We start from the raw sequence: 20,925 nt of genomic DNA on the forward strand, positions 1-20,925 counted from the left end.
CTCTCACTGGTCTGACCGGGAGTGCCAAAACTGACCAAATAATTCAGCCTTACAGGTCAATGTTAGCGCCAAGAAGAAGCGCACTGCCATGGCTACTGGGGAGGGGTGGTAGGAGCAGTACCAGCTCCATCATCAGAAGCCTGAATCTAGAGTCGCTGTTGAGCAGTCTCCTTCACCTGCATAGTGAAGAAACTATTCACCAGCAGCTAGACAAAGAGCTGGACCTGAACCAGCAGGTGGTGGCATGCTTGGACAGCACCCTGCCACCTCACATTGAAGATCTGCTGGACTACTGGGCAGCCAAACTGCATTAGTTTCAGCAACTAGCAGAGTTTGCCCTGTAGAGTGGCATCAGAGCGGGTGTTTAGTGCAGCAGGGGCTATAGTTATCCCAAGACGAACTCGCCTGTCCACCCAAAATGGGGAGAAACTGACCTTTGTCAAGATGAATCTGGCGAGGATCAGCCAAGATTTCCACCCATCAATGCCTGATGCATCAGACTAGAACATCCATGGTGCCACACCAACACTTTGACAAAAGAGAACGGTTTCTTCTGGCTACCTGCCTTAGCTATTTTTCTGATGGTGCCACCCGCCTGATGCTACACATCTGATGCCAAGTTCTCCTTCTTTCACCCACCATCTTCATTAGGTACTGCTATTGCCTCCCACCTCCACACTATGTCACTGTGCCACTCTGTGGCCTCCTCAAGCTGCTGTCACCTCTACACTCCTGATTCTGCCGCCACCTTTAGACTCTGTCATTGGGCCACTCTGTCAGAAGGAAGGTAAAATGAGATGCACAATGGATCCTGTCTGTGTAGCAGCTGTAAGGCCTGTATGGTCCTATCAGAATTGGCTTATGATTTGGTAACCAAAAGCAGGAATGGGTACAAAACACAGAAGACATGCAACTATTCCGTTCATGTGTCATCTCTGTTTTACATCCACTCCTGTTATTTTTGGCATAAGCAACACTGATGGATTACTGACCAAATGCTGACCGAGTGTAGACGTATGCTCCACAGACAGGAATGCGTTTTTGTGGGTTATTATTTGGATGGATCAGAGGAAGGGCAAAATAATCACTGACGTCGACACAAACTTACTGCTGACAGCCTCTCCACTCTGTCGGGGGGGCTCTACTTGTATAAGCGTTAAATACAGGGGTGCACAACCTGCGGCCCGGGGGCCACATGTGGCCCTTGATACCATTCTGTGCGGCCCCCAACCATCTGGTAACAGACATGTATGCCTATGTCTTGTGGCTGCTCACATGTATTTTTCATGTATTTCTCCAATTAGATGGGAGTCCTGGAAGTGTAACTAGACATTAATGGTATAAAATGTGTGTTCAATATGCCATAAGTACAATATTTCAGTTGTTAATACACCTTTAAATTTTAATTTCGGCCCTCGTCATTGGTTCAGTCTGGCAATGTGGCCCCTACCAGGAATCGTTGTGCACCCCTGGTTTAATAGAACAGGGTCTGTAGCCATCTATGTGGAATCAGCTGATAACAGTGTAAAAGGAGTGCTCTTCTTCTTGGCGCTAACATTGACCTGTAAGGCTGAATTATTTGGTCAGTTTTGGCCCCGTAACTGCCCAAATAAGTGAAGTGTGCAGTGATTCTAAGTGTGACGCCTGTCATCTGCATGTCATACTGACTCCCAGTATTATTTAACTGCCGAAGCAGACTCCCTATGCGTTTTACTGCAAGGTACAGTGTTCTACACCACTATTAAGGCTCTCTGCAACCATGAAATAGACTTTTTTTTACATAATTTGCCACGATTTTATTCGGATCAAACCAAATTTTCCCCCAAAAATTGTCGGTGTGTTCCTGCCTACTGTGCTGACAATAGAGCAGTGTTCCCAAAACAGTGCCCTGGATGCCACATATGGTTTCCAGGTCACCTGTATGTAGCCCCACAACTTTTATGAGCTGTAGATACTTTTGTCCATTAGTAGCACAAGGCAGGTCATAGCATTATTTGAACTCTCCAGACTAAAAACCACACCACTAGCAGGTAAACCTAGGGAGAAAGTTATATAACTTGGTCATGTCCACATTTATAAAAACAGTGATAGTCACAGCATTATTGCACAAATTTAGTTTCACTGTTAAGGCTTCTTCCAGGGCATTTGTCTTAACTTGGATCACTTGCTGAGCGCAATAGACTTCACCAATGGATATATTGTAATCTCATTTTCTCCAATGTAAGGATCTTGGGACTTGTCTGCCTTGTGGCTCTGTCTTTTCATACTGGAAATTCCTAAGAACTTCTGATATCTTTTCACCACTGCTGGATTTTCAGAGGTTTCTATTATATATTTCTAAAGAAGTTTGTTCTACATCTGTGTGTGAGCTATGCTTTACACTGTGTTCATTTTTTTTAAGACTCCACTATTTGAACTAATCAATATACTACACAATGCAATATAATAAAATACTTATATTGTCATATAAGTATGAAACGTCTCTTGTAGAATGGCAAGCACGTCACTCACTATAGGCAGGCCTTGTTTCCTTCAGAAATGATGTTTCTTTGACATTTGATTAGTGAGAGTAGGGCAAATGGACAGGAATAATTAATATTCAAGGGTTTGCTTCACTTCAGCAAATGGCATTTATCTTGTTGGTAAAGTTATTACAAGGCCCTTCCTAATGTATTGTGATTGTCCATATTGCTTTCTTTGCTGGCTTGATTAATTTTTCCATCACATTATACAATGCTCATTTCCGGCGGTTAAAACCACTTCTGCAGCGTAGATATGAGGTAGCCAAGACATGAGCTTCTGCACATGTGCACCTATGTGTTTTCCTATGGTGCCACCCACTAGCGACTTTTTTCTATAGTGTGCAAGCACAGCCACCACTGTAACGTAGATGCAAGGTAGGTGTGACACTTGCTTTCCTGTGTGCTCTCCCACAGTCCCTGCCACCACCAAAGCCATCGCCTTTTCCTATAGTGTGAAAGCACGGCAACAGCTGCTGGATTGCAGGGTGGCCATAAGCCCTAGATACGAGCAGTGTATAATGTGATGGGAAGATAAATCAAGCCGGCAATATGGACAATCACAAGACATTAGTAAGTGCCTTGTATTAACTTTATCTACATGATAAATGCCATTTTCTAAAGTGAGACAACCCCTTTGACTTACTTATCTTACTTAGGGAGGTAAGTTGTCAAGCAAGTGTTGTTTTTTTTGTTTTTTTTTCCATTCCGGACACATCAATAAAACAAAATAAAGCATCATATGCAATATGCCATGATGCATTATGAATTGAGATAGAATACCACAGTCATCTGCAGAATATTACTTTAAAATCTGACAGGCTGAAAGTGCTGGATGAGCTATTTCTACCATGGAGATAATGTTTTTAGAAACAAACACACTGGACTACTAAGGTTTTTTCCTCAGGCACGTTGAAAACTGAATAGCGTGACAAATAATCTCAGAATCCTAGATGTGTGTGTTTAATATAAATCTCTCACTCTTATTCACAGCTCCTTATGAAATCTGCCCGGAGGACTATTTGATGTCTATGGTATGGAAAAGAACCCCAGCTGGAGACCTGGCATTCAATCGATGTCCTCTTAATGCTACTGGTAAATGTTCCTCCATTAAGATATATAGCTTGGTGTTTATAGGACTTTATGAACAATGTGAAGAATAAATGTTTGATAGGTCCTATCCAAATTTACAAATATATAATTGCATGCCTATAATAATCATTTGTATGAATGGAATTTTAAGAAAATGGAATGTATTGTGTAAGCCATTTCCTCAATGCTATGTAGCTAAATAGAGTCATTTACGAGATTGCCTTGCTATGATTTCAGCATTGCTGTTGAGGCTAACATAAATATTTTCTGCATCCTGTGTGACTCATAGGAACCACTAGCAGACGCTGCTCGCTCAATCTTCATGGTGTAGCCTTCTGGGAACAGCCGAGCTTTGCAAGATGCATATCAGCTGAATACAGACACTTGCAGCTTTCAGTAGGTGCAAAGCCAGCTTTTGTCCTTGTTATGTTTAATTCCTATTATGCCTCTGTGTGGGAAATGTAACTCATTCGTATCTAGTCCAAAAATGCAGAATAGACTAAGCAATGAAAATGGCTCTGAATTCAGCTTCCTCAGATTAGCTGAAGCAAGCCTTAATCACTGCAAAGTCAATTTCAGTTAGCTTTCCTGGAAATGAGCGGGAATAATGAGTATACCGTATTAATTCTGTCACATTGTGCTCTCAGTTAAAAACCTGCAAAACACTATTTGAATCAGAAATGAAAAATTTTTGCATGTGTCTTATCCAGTACAGTTATTGTATGGCACATATGATTTTTGTTTTTTAACAAAGTTTGTCCAGTCATAAGCACATGCACTGAAGATGCATAAAAAAGTTATCTAAAATAATAAAAATTTTTGGGCAAGCCCTTAAATTAAAGCTCACTAGAGTTTTCAAAAAAGGTTGCATAATGGCTGTGCTTTTTTGTGCAATCATAACTGTGAAGGAACATTTATGTTTGGGCTTCCCTAACTTCTGTTTCAACCATATTATTACCTGTTTCAGCTGCACAGCGGGATCAATTTCTCCCAAAAGCAGGGAATGTAACCCTTCTGCCAGTACTGTATGCAGTGATCTCACTTCCCTTACCTCACATTATGTTTGCTTTCTTATAGGGAGCAAAAAAAGCTGATAATAAGGGATAAATCACACAGAAAACCAGGAGGTTGTTCCGTCAATTTAAAGTGTAAAAGCAGTGAGGAAGCAGTGCTTATACTAGGCTCATTATCAGTGATGGGATAAATTTGATTCGCCACAAAGCCGAATTTTCTCGTCCTTCGCTGTAGTGAATTGATTTAACCCGAAATAGTGTAAAAAAAAAGCAAAAAAAGAATTATACTTACCTGATCCATTTGCTCGTGACGGGCCAGCCGCCACCATCTAGCTTGAAGATCTCTGCCAAAATCTCATGCGCGGTGATGTATGATGTCACCATGCCTGTCGGTGTGATGACATCATCTTGGGCTGTGCAAGATTTCACGCCAGACCTTCAAGCAAGATGGCAGCAGCTGGCCCGACGCGAGCAAGTGGATCAGGTATATTTTTCAATTTTTGTTACAATCTGTTATTGATATCAGATGCGGCAATCATGTATGAATGCGGCATCTGAGGGGTACAATGACGGGGGCAGCGCCTTTTCCTGTCATTGCAATCATTATTTACAAAGAAATTTGCTTTGTGACGCATTTCTTTATTAAATAATATTAAATAATAATACAGCCACTCTTTAAAATAGAAAAAATTGAGGCATTTATCAAAGCTATTACACCCCTATTTGTGGTAAAGTATGGTGTGCTGTATATTCACACCATAATTTAGGACTTCTTGAGCTTCTCAACACTATTCTAAAGTGGCTAGCAAATGGGCGGTGCAAGGCAGAAGGCGTGAGGCTTCCCATAAGCTCACACATTTACTATAGTTTAATAAACTAGGCCACCTCACTCCAGCATACAAGGAATCAAGATTTGCGCATGGGAAAGCCATTCTTCATAAGTCTCCCTCATTATATTAACCCCTTTCTTCAACATTGTTCTCTGCAGTGCTGTTCTTGTTTCCCCTGGTGCTGCTTGCTTTGAAACAGCATCACTCATGGGCTGAGATATGGCACCTGACCAAGGTAGCCAATCACTTTCTTCAGTTGCCTGCAGAAGTAAGTCACATGCCATTTCCTGGCATATCACTGTACATGTCACGAACACTGTGATGTGCACAGTACATGCAGGTATGTGGAAAATCAACTCTGCAGCCAATCACTCTCTTTAGCAATAGACTGCCGAGGACAGTGATTGGCTGTAGAGGTCCCATTCTGTATACCGGTACTTCAACCCTACTGTTTGTAAATAAATGAACCAGTGCTACATACATATTCAGTATCTATCTATACACACACAGATATCATTTGAAGCCATATTAGGGCTTTTCCCAGATGTTTAATTATCTCGGATGAACCCTTTGTAAGGTCCCTTTAGGGCTCTTTCACAGCTGTGTTATTGTCTTCCGGCATAGAGTTCCGTCGTCGGGGCTCTATGCCGGAAGAATCCTGATCAGTTTTATCCTAATGCATTCTGAATGGAGTGAAATCCGTTCAGGATGCATCAGGATGTCTTCAGTTCCGGAACGGAACGTTTTTGGGCCGGAGAAAATACTGCAGCATGCTGCGCTTTTTGCTCCGGCCAAAAATCCTGAAGACTTGCCGCAAGGCCGGATCCGGAATTAATGCCCATTGAAAGGCATTGATCCGGATCCGGCCTTAAGCTAAACGTTGTTTCGGCGCATTGCCGGATCCGACATTTAGCTTTTTTAGAGTGGTTACCATGGCTGCCGGGACACTAAAGTCCTGGCAGCCATGGTAAAGTGTAGCGGGGAGCAGCATACTTACCGTCCGTGCGGCTCCCGGGGTGCTCCAGAGTAATGTCAGGGCGCCCCAAGCGCATGGATCACGTGATCGTATGGCACGTCATCCATGCGCATGGGGCGCTCTGACGTCACTCTGGAGCGCCCCGGGAGCCACACGGACTGTAAGTATGCCGCTCCCCACTCCTACTATGGCAACCAGGACTTTAATAGCGTCCTGGGTGCCATAGTAACACTGAAAGCATTTTGAAGACGTATCCGTCTTCAAATGCTTTCAGTACACTTGCGTTTTTCCGGATCCGGCGTGTAATTCCGGCAAGTGGAGTACACGCCGGATCCGGACAACGCAAGTGTGAAAGAGGCCTTAGACGGGACAATTGCCTGCTCTTCAGTGGAGGAAAAATCTACATTTACATGCAGCGATCTCCTCTACTTGTTCTAGTATGGGGAGGGGTAATCACTAATGCCATCGCTCGTCCTCATACAGACTTGTTATTTGCCAGCACAGAGTGCTGTTTAGACTGCACAATCTGCTGCCACCAAACAATGATTTAGGTGCCTGCACAAATTATCCAGTTACCTGACAATTGAGCGTTTCACTCATTCATCAGTTAATTGACGGCACAATTACACAGCCAGATAATCGCTAACAAGCTTTTCTATGAACTCTTGTTAGCGATTGTCTGGCAGATACTCGGTCACTGTAAAGGATCCTTAATGTTTCATAAGAAAAAAAAATGTTGAAACTATTGGTATAACAAAGTACAGTAGGCAAAGATTATTTTTAGAGATGAGCAAATTTAATATTTTGAAATTAGTTCACAATTCATTTGGTAGTAAAAGGCAAAGTGCATTATGGATTCCGTTACCACGGACCATAACGTAATCCTATGATGGAATGCATAACGGAATGCCTTTAGAGGCATTTTATTATTCATTCCATCATAATATAAGTTTATGGGCTGCAAAACGGATCCGTCCTGTTTCCGTTATGCAGGGCAGTATTCTACAGCATAACGGAAACAGGAAGGATCCGTTTTGCAGTCCATAAACTTCTATAATGACGTAATGAATAACAGAATACATCTAAAGGCATAAAATTGCATTATTGTCCGTGGTAACGGAATACATAACGCAATTTACCTTTTACCACCAAACTGTAAACAAATTTCATAAGCGGAAATTCGCTCATCTCTAATTATTTTGAATGTGACCAATTTCATCATTACTAGTGATGAGTGGACTGCTGGATGTTCGGGTCCATTACGTATCTTAATGAAACCACATAAATACAATTATGAAATATATAAATGGGATAATGCATATCTTACTGTAAATTACTATATAAGAGTAAGGCATTCAGTGCCCATATAAAACCACACATCTACATATCTTTCTACAACTTATAGAAACCCTAGGTGACATATAATATTGAATTTCTTAATCATGTGTATTATGGATTACAATATTCCTTTTTGCATAATGTACCTGCTCCAGATTTAAATTTAAAGGGTAATGGGGAGATTGTCTATTGATTGATGAATGCAAATCCACTACTCTCTTTAAAAAGAAAAGTCTCCTGCATGTGAGGTGTCTATAATTATGTTTCCACTTTCTACCTTCCTTTCTGCTTTAGCAACAAAACAAAAAAGTTGCTGCAGATTTGCCACAATCATTGCCTCTTAATGATTCTGGTGCATCATATAACAGAGGGAGGTGCTATTAAGATTGGCATAATAAATACCAGTCTTAATACATTCTCTTCATAATGTTTATATTCTGACATCAAAATATGTTTCTACAACATAGGTTTTAAGCAAAAACATTAACAGATTTATTTAACCAATTACTTGTAGCAGAAGTCGTCCCAAAGGATTGAAAATGAGCAAATGTTGTGCCCATTTACAAGAAAGGTAGTAGGGAGGAATCAGGAAACTATAGGCCAGTAAGCCTAACATCAATAGTGGGGAAATTAATGGAATCCATACTTAAGGAGAGGATTGTGGAACATCTAAAATCCCATGGATTGAAAGATGAAAAACAGCATGGGTTTACTTCAGGGAGATCATGTCAAACTAATCTTATAGATATTTTTGATTGGATGACTAAAATAATAGATGGCGGAGGTGCAGTAGACATCACTTATCTAGACTTTAGTAAGGCTTTTGATACTGTCCCACATATAAGGCTTATCAATAAACTGCAGTCTTTGAGCTTGGACTCCCATATTGTTGAATGGATTAGGCAGTGGCTGAGTGACAGACAACAGAGGGTTGTAGTCAATGGAGTATATTCAGACCAAGGATTTGTTACCAGTGGGGTACCTCAGGGATCTGTTCTGGGACCCATATTGTTTAATATCTTTATCAGCGAAATTGCACAAGGCCTCGATGGTAAGGTGTGTCTTTTTGCTGAAGACACAAAGATTTGTAACAGGGTTGATGTTCCTGGAGGGATACACCAAATGGAAAAGGATTTAGGAAAATTAGAGGAATGGTCAGAAATCTGGCAACTAAAATTGAATGTTGATAAGTGCAAGATAATGCACCTGGGGTGTAAAAACCCAAGAGCAGAATATAAAACCAGTGATACAGTCCTAACCACAGTATCTGAGGAAAGGGATTTAGGGATCATTATTTCAGAAGACTTAAAGGTAGGCAGACAATGTCATAGAGCAGCAGGAGATGCTAGCAGAATGCTTGGGTGTATAGGGAGAGGCATTACCAGTAGAAAGAGGGAGGTGCTCAGGCCGCTCTACAGAGCACTAGTGAGACCTTATTTGGAGTATTGTGCTCAGTACTGGAGACCATATCTCCAGAAGGATATTGATACTTTGGAGAGAGTTCAGAGAAGAGCTACTAAACTAGTACATGGATTGCAGGATAAAACTTACCAGGAAAGATTAAAGGAACTTAACATGTATAGCTTGGAAGAAAGACGAGACAGAGGGGATATGATAGAAACTTTTAAATACATAAAGGGAATCAACAAGGTAAAAGAGGAGAGAATATTTGAAAGAAGAAAAACTGCTACAAGAGGACATAGTTTTAAATTAGAGGGGCAAAGATTTAAAAGTAATATCAGGAAGTATTACTTTACTGAGAGAGTAGTGGATGCATGGAATAGCCTTCCTGCAGAAGTGGTAGCTGCAAATACAGTGAAGGAGTTTAAGCATGGATGGGATAGGCATAAGGCCATCCTTCATATAAGATAGGGCCAGGGGCTATCCATTGTATTCAGTATATTGGGCAGACTAGATGGGCCAAATGGTTCTTATCTGCCGACACATTCTATGTTTCTAACTATTAGGATAGATTTACTAATCCTGTCTAACAGTTATAAATTGTGGGGGAGATTTATCAAATCTGGTGTAAAGGAAAACTGGCTTCGTTGTCCATAGCAACCAATCAGATTCCAGATTTCATTTTTCAGGGTTCTTATGAAACATGAAATGTGGAATCTGATTGGTTGCTATGGACAATGAAGCCAGTTTTCCTTTACACCAGTTTTGATAAATCTCATCTATATATTTAGACTAGAGAGTGTAAAGATGCACCAGATTTATTATAGTTGTTGATGCTGGATAATAAATATGGAGTTCCTTTACACTATCTAGTCTTAGATTAAACCACCTATTAATTTGCTTCATTGTTTTCTGTTTTAATCCCTGTTTGATCTGATCAATTTTTTAAGACCAAATCCGTTAAACTAATCAACAAGTGACCCACCAACCTTTTAAACATGAGCAATTTACTAACTAGAGATGAGCGAACCATTTGCATCAAGTAATTTGCTCCTCTCTATTACTATCTGATAACTTTACCATACAGCTCAGAGAGATTTAATATTTCCTACAGTTATCCTATTGAAGTTTTTATGCTGTACCCAGACTGTCATGATGCTCAACAGAAGATCTAGGCAGGCTTTGCAAGTCATCATTGACAATGCAGGATTCACAAAATTTTGTCTGTAGTCTGGTCTGTATTACATCAACAGTTCCCTTAAAAATGTATTCACTTGAAAAGGAAGAAAACCAGATAACATTCTAACATTAGTAGTATTTTGTTGATATACAATGCTTTTGAAAAGCCTTCAAACGTTCAGACTCTTTCACTTTTTTTTTTACATTTTGTTATGTTGCAGCACACGGATAAATAAAGAAAAAAGTATATGTTTTTCCCCATCATTCTACACTTAATATCCCATAATGACAAAGAAAAAAACTGAGGAGGAGATTTGTCTAACTGGTGTAAAGGAAAACTGGCTTAGTTGCCCATAGAAAGCAATCAAATTCCACCTTTCATTTTCCAAAGGAGCTCAAAACATTAAAGGTGAAATCTGATTGGTTGCTATGGGCAACTAGGCCAGTTTTCATTTATACTAGTTTTGATACATCTACTCCATAATGTTCAAAATATCATTTAAATAAAAAAAAAAGGAAAAACAAGAACCTTGCATTTATTAAACTTTTCAGATCCTTTACTCAGTATTTAGTTGAATCTCCTTTATCAGCATTTATAGCCCCCAGTGTTTTTGTGTATGATGCCACAATGTTTACACACCTGGATTTGGAGATTTTATGCAATTCTTATATGCAGATCCTCTTAAGCTCTGTCAGGTTGGATTGGGATTGTCGGTGGACAGACATTTTTAGGTCTCTCTAGAGAAGTTTGATTAGTTTCAGTCAGGTCTGTGGGCTGGGCTACTGAAGGATATTTACTGGGTTGTCCCTAAGCCACTCCTGTGTGGTCTTGGCTGTGTGTTTAAGGTCGTTTTCTTGTTGGAAGGTACTTTTAGCCCAGGCTGAGGTCTAGTGCACTGTGGATCAGGTTTTCATTAAGAATATCTCTATACTTCTCTATATCCATTTAGTTTTTCCTAACTATGACCAGCCTCTGTATACCAGACCCTGAATAACACCATGCTTCACTGTAGGGATGATATCAAGCAGATAATGAGCTGGTTTCCTTAAGACACACATGATGCTTGAAATAGTTTTTTTTTTTACTAAAGAAAGACTTTTTTTTTCTGGCCACTCTCCCATAAAGTCCAGATTGGTGGAGTGCTGCAGTGATGGTAGACATTCTGGAGGATTCTCCCATCTGCACACAGAATTTTTGGAGCTCATCCAGGGTGACCATTGGGTTCATGGTCACCTCTTTTACCAAAGCCATTTCCCCCCAACTGGGCAGCCACCTCTATGAAGAGTCCTGGTTGCTCCAAACTTCTTCCATTTAATAAATATGGTGGCCACTGTGCTCTTGTGAACCTTCAGTGCAGCAGAACTTTTTATCAAACATGATAAAAAGAAATAGGAGTCCCCCAAAGCTAAATTAAAAGTGTTATAACAAAGTGTTTGAACAAATATGTCCATGAAAAATGTAAGTATTTTCTTTTTAATAAATTAGCAAAAAAAAAAAAATTGGGTTTCACTTTCTCATTATGGGGTATTGAGTGCAGATTGATGGGTAAAACTTTTTTTTTTTTTTTTAACCAATAACAAACTTTTAAAAAATTGAAAGGGTCTAAAGACTTTTCAAATGCATTGAAGGTAAGAGTAGGATGCCTGCAAGTCATTGTGAAATTCCCTATGGGGGGCACTCATAAATGTCATGTTACCAGCACGGGTCTTCTACCATGAGATTCTATCAAATCTTGCATGACTCATGGCAATGCCATGATTTCCCTATGAGTTAAAGGAGGCTATCCCTACAATTGTAGCTTACTTAAAGGGGTGAAGCCAGACAAAACCCCATCTGCTGTCATACACCAAAAATGAGTAAAAATCTCTGATGTTCCCCCTTGCCCTGTGCTGAATTGCGTAGGGCAAGTGAATTTTCGTCAGACCCAGTGACGTACCAGGCTTTCCATGGACATGCTAGGTGGAAGCTTCCATGTGGTGTGCTCTACAGAGTACCGGAGTACACTGGAAGTCAATGGGAAAACCCAAGCATTAAACCAGGCACCCCCTGCACTAAAGGGGAGGGTGTCTGGTTCACATGAAAAGGTCAGAAATTTATGGAAACACCACTGAAATGGTTCGGAAACAGCATGGGGAGGATGTCTGGATGCATCTTGGACTCCCAGGTCACTGCTGGGAACGATGTTATCCCAGTAGAACACCAATTTTACAGAGTGACAATAATACACGCAAAACCGAAGATAAAATAGATTTTAGAGAAAAAATTGTTAGGAAATATTCCTGTATATGTACTTGTATATAAAGTGCAAGTGCTGGCAAAAATTTCAAGGAAGAGGCACTCCAATACAACCTGTATATCACATAAAGGAGGGCCTCATTCACATTGTGGTACAAATGTTCAGGTAGTGGGACTCCTACACTCATAAAGCCGATGTACTAAGTGAAAGGGCTGCCAAAAATTACAGGGAACTGGCACTCCAATACACCATTTATTAGACATACACACCCTTGAAAAATTATGATTGATGGCCTGCTGGTGACCCTCAAAAACATTAGGAGCAAGGACCCACTGGTGACCCTCTAAAACATCATGGGCAAGGGCCTGCTGCTGAGTTGACCATGGAAAAAATTATGGGCGAGGGCCTGCTGCTGAGCTGACCATCGAAAAAAATTATGGTTGAGGTCCCGCTGCTGAGCTTACCTTCTAAAAGATTAGGAGCCAGGGCAGACTAATAAGCATGTTGACATGATGGAGAAGGAGGACGAGAAAAGGATGATTTAACCATATATCCTTTTTTGTGGTGGAAGGGGTGCAAGGGAATACAGTGTATTCCTTACACTATAAAAGACACATTTAAAGTGCCTTTATGTTTAGTCGCTTTCCTCTGGTGGAGTAGAGAAGTCAGGGGCAATCCTTATTCATTTTGATAAGAGTAAACCTGTCAGCATTTTCAGTTGAAATTCAGATGCGCTTATCAGTTATTATGCCCCCAGCAGCACTAAATACCCGCTTTGAGAAAACGCTGACAGCAGGGCAGGCCAGCACCTCCAAGGCGTAGAGTGTCATTTCATGCCACGTGTCCAGCTTGGACACCCAATAGTTGTAAGGCACAGAGGAATAATTGAGGACGCTCAGACGGTCTTCTACGTACTCCTTCACCATCTTCCAAAACGTTTCTCTCCTTGTGCCACTAGGCAGGGTGTCATGAAACTGGCCCAGGCCCTGTAGAGTGTGGCCTTGCCTCTGTTGGAACTGCTGTGTGTTCCCCTCGTCTCCCCTCCTTGGCTGCCCAGGGAACTACGGACTCTGCTGCCAACGTTGTCAGCTGGAAATCTTTGGAGCAATTTTTCCACAAGGGCCTTCTAGTATTGCATAATTTTGCTATTCCTCTCCACCACAGAAATGAGAGGTGAGAAGTTCTCTTTGTAGCGGGGGTTGAGAAAGGTGAACAACCAGTAATCAGAGTTGGCCAAAATGCAAGGGTCGCAGGAAAGGCAGCATAACATAAAGTCAGCCATGTGTCCCAGAGTCCAAACAGACAAGACTTCTCTGTCCTCATCAAGAGGATAACTCTCAATCTCCTCATCCTCTTCCTCCTCTTTGGCCCATCCACGCTAAACAGATGGAATAAACCTGCTGTGGGTACTGCACTCTGTAGCGGAGGCAACCGTCTCCTGCTCCTCCTCCTCATCATCATCATCCAATTTGCGCTGAGAAGACGAACGGAGAGTGGTCTGGCTATGACCCTGTGTACTGTCTTCACCTATTTCCACCTCTTAAAGCATGCAAAAAGTTATCCTTCGTTGTGAGCAGCGAGCGTTTCAGAAGACACAGAAGTGGGGTGAATATGCTGATAATAGCGGCATCGCCGCTTACCATCTGTATTGATTCCTCAAAGTTGCCTAAAACCTCACAGGTCAGACATCCATGCCCACTCATCGCTTGTGAAGAGCGGCAGCAAACTGTAAAGGCGACAACCATGTTGCAGCTGGTATTCCACTACTGCCCTCTACTGCTCAGAAAGCCTGGCCAACATGTGGAACGTGGAGTTCCAGCATATGTTCACGTCGCACAACAGTCGGTGAGCTGGCAATTTCAAACGCTGCTGCAGCATTTCCAGACCGGCGGCAGCTGTAGATGACTTTCGGAAATCGGCACACACGCGGTGCACCTTTATCAGTAGCTCAGGCAAATTGGGGTAAGTTGAACACGTGGGCTAGGCATGGTATGTGTGTGAGCTTGCCGAGCTCCAAAGCCGCCACCAAGTTACAGCCATTATCAGACACAACCATGCCTGGTTCTAGGATGAGTGCCGACAGCTAGTCCCTTATACCCTGCCACAGCCCTACAGCGGTGTGTTGTTTGTCACCTAAACATATTAGTTTCAGCACAGCCTGTTGCCGCTTCCCCACTGCAGTGCTACACTGCTTCTAGCTAATGACTGATGACTGACTGGTGCTGCAAGATGATAATTCAGAGGTGGAAGTAAAGGAAGAGGTGGAGGAGGAGAAGGTAGCGTTGCAGCCACTAATGTAGGCAGTGGCGGAAACCCTGATGAAAGTAGGGCCCGCAATCCTTAGTGCCAGTAGCACCTGTGCCATTCCAGAGTACGACTCTCTCCCAGCCTCCACAACGTTTACCCATTGAAATGTAGCGTCTCTGGCCACAAGCACTTGTCCATGTGTCAGTCGTTAAGTGGAACTTCCCAATAATTGCATTGGTCAGGGTACAGGTGATGTTACGGGACACATGCTGGTAGTGTAAGGCGTGGACTGCACACGGGGAAAAATAGTGGTGGCTGGAGACTGAGTAACGAGGGACTGCCGCCGCCATCAAGATGCAGAAAGCCTCAGTGTCCACAAGTCTAAATGGCAACATTTCCAGGGCCAGCAATTTGGAAAGGTGCGCATTTAATGCTATGGCCTGTGGGTGGGTGGCTGGGTATTTGCGCTTTCATTCAAAAGGCCTGGGGTATGGACATCTGTACGCTGGGACACAGAAGTGGATGTGCTAGCTGATGATGCTTGCAAAGGTCCAGGTGCAGGGCGGGATTGGCCAGCACGTAACACAGGGGAAGGCAGTAATGTGACCCGCAGACACTGATTGTGGACCTAGGCGCTCGGCCCACTTATTAGGGTGCTTTGATGCCATGTGAATTTTTTTTGCAGACTTATGTTATTTGTTCCAATAGCGTTTGGCACCCTGTGTAGCTGCAGTATCGCAGCAGAACTGCACACAACTGCTGCACAATACAAATGCACTATAATATACTTTCTATGTTAGAAAGTATATTATAAGTATATTACACCCCTCAGTAAATCACACCTATCAATAGCACACCTATACCAGTCCTTAAAAAACTTTTGTGGCCCTATTAGCTAGCGTTTGGTGTCCCTGACAGTCTGTCCCTGCTTTACACATCAACCTCTCCCTACACTAGCAAAAGACTTAATGTAAAATGGTGGTCAGATCAGGTTTATTTATCAGGTAGGGGGTATGTCCATGTGCTGAAATGTCTCAATTGGCTTTCCTGTACCACCTGATGGATGTGTCATGAGCTCTTCACAATGTATAAGAATATGGTGCCAGGGGACATCTTCATATGTTCGCATGTTCGGAAAATCGCGAACGAGCAGACCGCAAGGCCAACTCTAATAGTAACTTATGATGCTGTGCGCTCCCGTGCGCACAATGTATGCTGCTCCATGACATATGGCCCACTCATGGACTGTATGTCTCAGAGGGCATACAGTCGTGTGCATGAGCCCTAAAACTGAGCTGAACCACATGTCATTGGGTGCTTTATAGCAACCGATGACGCGTTCCGGCCAGCCAATCACTGTAATGCCCATAAACAACATAGCTACGGCATTACAATGAGTGGCAGTATGCACCTGCACATTTATTGTCTGCGTAGCAGCCAACAAACGTTCAGGGGGAGATTCGAGCATCGCAGTCGGGCACATGCGGTATTTGGCCATACACCGCGATGTTCTGAGCATTGTGATGCTCGAGCCGAACTTTTGTTCGGCCAAACATGCTCGCTCAACACTGGCTGAATCTTAATTTTTTTTCCCCCACTGTTACGTTTTAAGAAAAAAGAATATATTTGGTTATCCCACAAATAGCAGTTTCATATTATACTGTTATTATCATTTATAGTCCCTTTAGAATTGGAAGATATTTCATTTACCTGCAGGGCTTGGTTGAATTTCTAGACCTTTACACATTGCCCTGCAGACCATGAAGGCTGTGATTTATGGGGTTGTATTCTGCCAATGGACTGGAGCCATTTTGATCTGCTGCCTGAGTCTGAAGTCCATTTCTAAGAATATAGGCTGCTTGCTCATGTAGGGCAATTATGGGCAATCGGATTTTCACTGTATCCCTGTCATTTATTATTGAATCACTCACAATCGAAAAGACCATTTCTGACAATAACCTTATACAGAACTTACATGGTTATACATAACAGGTTATTTTTTAAGATTTGTAGAAATAAAAAAAAAGGAACAAGTCAAAATGTTTCCAAATTTCGTATTTCTATTCTCTGTACTAGATTTAACATTCGATCATGCAAGTGTCATATTTTAAATATATTTCATCCATTTGATCGATGCAGATTAAAGAACATCTTGCCAAGGGACAAAGAATGCTGGCTGGGGAAGGAATGTCTCAGGTGACTAAAACACTGCTTGATTTAACTCAGAGGAAGCATTTTTATGCTGGGGATCTTCTGATCTCAGTGGAAATCCTTAGAAATGTCACAGACACTTTCAAAAGAGCGAGCTACATCCCCGCATCTGATGGAGTACAGGTAAGATATGAAGCAATCATTTCTGGTTTGACAAACAGCAAAATATGTTGTGTCTTGTGCTATATTTATTGTTTTTCATTCATTTCTGAAAAATAATGTACTGCAGTCGATTCATCTTAAATTAAAGGGGTTATCTCACAAAAAATATTACCATGCAATGAATAAGGAATTTTAAATGAATTATTTCAAAAGCTATTTTATGTACATTACATTTTCCTTCTGGTAGCACACCTCACTGTTTATCTTTCTGATCCACCTTTCCTGCATTCAGAGGTGGATTAATATGCTCAGTAACTTCCCTGCTCCCTCCTCTCCTCCCTCCTCCCTCTCCCCCTTTAATAGGCAAGGAGGTGAAGCGGTCCAGACACCTGGCATCCCAACCTCTAATTCCATAGAAAATATACAGTGGATATAAAAAGTCTGCACACCCTTATTAAAATGTCAGGTTTCTGTGATGTAAAAAAAATTGACAAAGATAAATCATTTCAGAACTTTTTCCACCTGATGTGACCTATAACCTGTACAACTCAATTGAAAAACAAACTGAAATCTTTTAGGTAGAGGGAAGAAAAAAATATAAAAATAAAATAATATGGCTGCATAATTGTGCACACCCTTAAACTAATACTTTGCTGAAGCACCTTTAGATTTTATTACAGCACTCAGTCTTTTGGAGTATGAGTCTATCAGCATGGCACATTTTGACCTGGCAAGATTTGCCCACTCTTCTTTGCAAAAACACTACAAATCTGCCAGATTGCGAGGGCATCTCCTGTGCACAGCCCTCTTCATATCACCCCACAGATTTTCAATAAGATTCAGGTCTGGGCTCTGGCTGGGCCATTCCAAAACTTGAATCTTCTTCTGGTGAAGCCATTCCTTTGTTAAAACAGCCTCAAAGCATGATGCTGCCACCACAATGCTTCACTGTGGGTATGGTGTTCTTTTGGTCATGTGCAGTTTTGTTTTTGCGCCAAACATATCATTTGGAATTATGGCAAAAAAGTTTCACCTTGGTTTCATCAGACCATAATACCTATTCCCACATGCTTTTTGGAGACTTCAGATGTGTTTTTGCAAATGTAGCCTGGCTTGGATGTTTTTTTTTTCGTAAGAAAAGGCTTTCGTCTTGCTACTCTTCCCCATAGCCCAGACATATGAAGAATATGGGAGAATGTTGTCACATGCACCACAAAGCCAGTACTTGTCAGATATTCCTGCAGCTCCTTTAATGTTGTTGTAGGCCTCTTGGTAGCCTCCCAGACCAGTTTTCTTCTCGTCTATTCATCAATTTTGGAGGGACGTCCAGTTCCTGGTAATGTCACTGTTGTGCCATATTTTCTCCACTTCCATGGTATATCTAATTCCTTGGAAATTCTTTTGTACCCTTCTCCTGACTGATACCTTTTAACGATGAGATCCCTCTGATGCTTTGGAAGCTCTCTGTGGACCATGGCTTTTGCTGTGGGATGTGACTAAGAAAACTTCAGGAAAGACCAACTAGAGCAGCTGAACTTTATTTGGGGTTAATCAGAGGCACTTTAAATGATCGCAGGTGTATGCTGACTCCTATTTAACATGATTTTGAATGTGATTGCTTAATTCTGAACATAGCTACATCCCCAGTTATAAGAGGGTGTGCACACTTATGCAACCACATTATTTTAGTTTTTTTTTCTCTCTCCACTTAAAAGATTTCAGTTTGTTTTTCAATTCAGTGGTAAAGTTTATAGGTCACATTAAAGGTGGAAAAAGTTCTAAAATTATTTATCTTTGTCTCATTTTTTTTACAGCACAGAAACCTGACATTTTAACAGGGGTGTGTAGACTGTTTAAATCCACTGCATATCTCTGTGTGTAGAAAGTGGAAAACTAATTGAGGAGACATTGAATAGTATATATATATATATATATATATATATATATATACACAGGGAGTGCAGAATTATTAGGCAAGTTGTATTTTTGAGGATTAATTTTATTATTGAACAACAACCATGTTCTCAATGAAACAAAAAAAACTCATTAATTTCAAAGCTGAATATTTTTGGAAGTAGTTTTTAGTTTGTTTTTAGTTTTAGCTATTTTAGGGGGATATCTGTGTGTGCAGGTGACTATTACTGTGCATAATTATTAGGCAACTTAACAAAAAACAAATATATACCCATTTCAATTATTTATTTTTACCAGTGAAATCAATATAACATCTCAACATTCACAAATATACATTTCTGACATTCAAAAACAAAACAAAAACAAATCAGTGACCAATATAGCCACCTTTCTTTGCAAGGACACTCAAAAGCCTGCCATCCATGGATTCTGTCAGTGTTTTGATCTGTTCACCATCAACATTGCGTGCAGCAGCAACCACAGCATCCCAGACACTGTTCAGAGAGGTGTACTGTTTTCCCTCCTTGTAAATCTCACATTTGATGATGGATCACAGGTTCTCATTGGGGTTCAGATCAGGTGAACAAGGAGGCCATGTCATTAGATTTTCTTCTTTTATACCCTTTCTTGCCAGCCACGCTGTGGAGTACTTGGACGCGTGTGATGGAGCATTGTCCTGCATGAAAATCATGTTTTTCTTGAAGGATGCAGACTTCTTCCTGTACCACTGCTTGAAGAAGGTGTCTTCCAGAAACTGGCAGTAGGACTGGGAGTTGAGCTTGACTCCATCCTCAACCCGAAAAGTCCCCACAAGCTCATCTTTGATGATACCAGCCCAAACCAGTATGCCACCTCCACCTTGCTCGCGTCTGAGTCGGACTGGAGCTCTCTGCCCTTTACCAATCCAGCCACGGGCCCATCCATCTGGCCCATCAAGACTCACTCTCATTTCATCAGTCCATAAAACCTTAGAAAAATCAGTCTTGAGATATTTCTTGGCCCAGTCTTGACGTTTCAGCTAGTGTGTCTTGTTCAGTGGTGGTCGTCTTTCAGCCTTTCTTACCTTGGCCATGTCTCTGAGTATTGCACACCTTGTGCTTTTGGGCACTCCAGTGATGTTGCAGCTCTGAAATATGGCCAAACTGGTGGCAAGTGGCATCTTGGCAGCTGCACGCTTGACTTTTCTCAGTTCATGGGCAGTTATTTTGCGCCTTGGTTTTTCCACACGCTTCTTGCGACCCTGTTGACTATTTTGAATGAAACGCTTGATTGTTCGATGATCACGCTTCAGAAGCTTTGCAATTTTAAGAGTGCTGCATCCCGCTGCTAGATATCTCACTATTTTTGACTTTTCTGAGCCTGTCAAGTCCTTCTTTTGACCCATTTTGCCAAAGGAAAGGGAGTGCAGAATTATTAGGCAAATGAGTATTTTGACCACATCATCCTCTTTATGCATGTTGTCTTACTCCAAGCTGTATAGGCTTGAAAGCCTACTACCAATTAAGCATATTAGGTGATGTGCATCTCTGTAATGAGAAGGGGTGTGGTCTAATGACATCAAGACCCTATATCAGGTGTGCATAATTTTAGGCAACTTCCTTTCCTTTGGCAAAATGGGTCAAAAGAAGGACTTGACAGGCTCAGAAAAGGCAAAAATAGTGAGATATCTTGCAGAGGAATGCAGCACTCTTAAAATTGCAAAGCTTCTGAAGCGTGATCATCGAATAATCAAGCGTTTCATTCAAAATAGTCAACAGGGTCGTAAGAAGCATGTGGAAAAACCAAGGCGCAAAATAACTGCCCATGAACTGAGAAAAGTCAAGTGTGCAGCTGCCAAGATGCCACTTGCCACCAGTTTGGCCATAT

The 20,925-nt window shown here is 41.5% G+C and overlaps 1 protein-coding gene across 2 annotated transcripts in view; it reads left to right on the forward strand.

Annotated features, from left to right (window-relative positions):
* The window catches only part of ADGRB3 (adhesion G protein-coupled receptor B3), a 1,058,998-nt gene that overhangs the window by 580,327 nt on the left and 457,746 nt on the right, over positions 1-20,925 (forward strand). For both annotated transcript variants that reach the window (XM_044289463.1, XM_044289464.1), the window contains exons 8-10: positions 3,513-3,614; positions 3,901-4,007; positions 16,972-17,166. In XM_044289463.1, the coding sequence (XP_044145398.1) occupies positions 3,513-3,614; positions 3,901-4,007; positions 16,972-17,166 (404 nt within the window). The remainder of the gene's footprint in view (positions 1-3,512; positions 3,615-3,900; positions 4,008-16,971; positions 17,167-20,925) is intronic.

Source organism: Bufo gargarizans, chromosome 4, assembly GCF_014858855.1.
Source record: "Bufo gargarizans isolate SCDJY-AF-19 chromosome 4, ASM1485885v1, whole genome shotgun sequence".
NCBI lineage: Eukaryota > Metazoa > Chordata > Amphibia > Anura > Bufonidae > Bufo > Bufo gargarizans.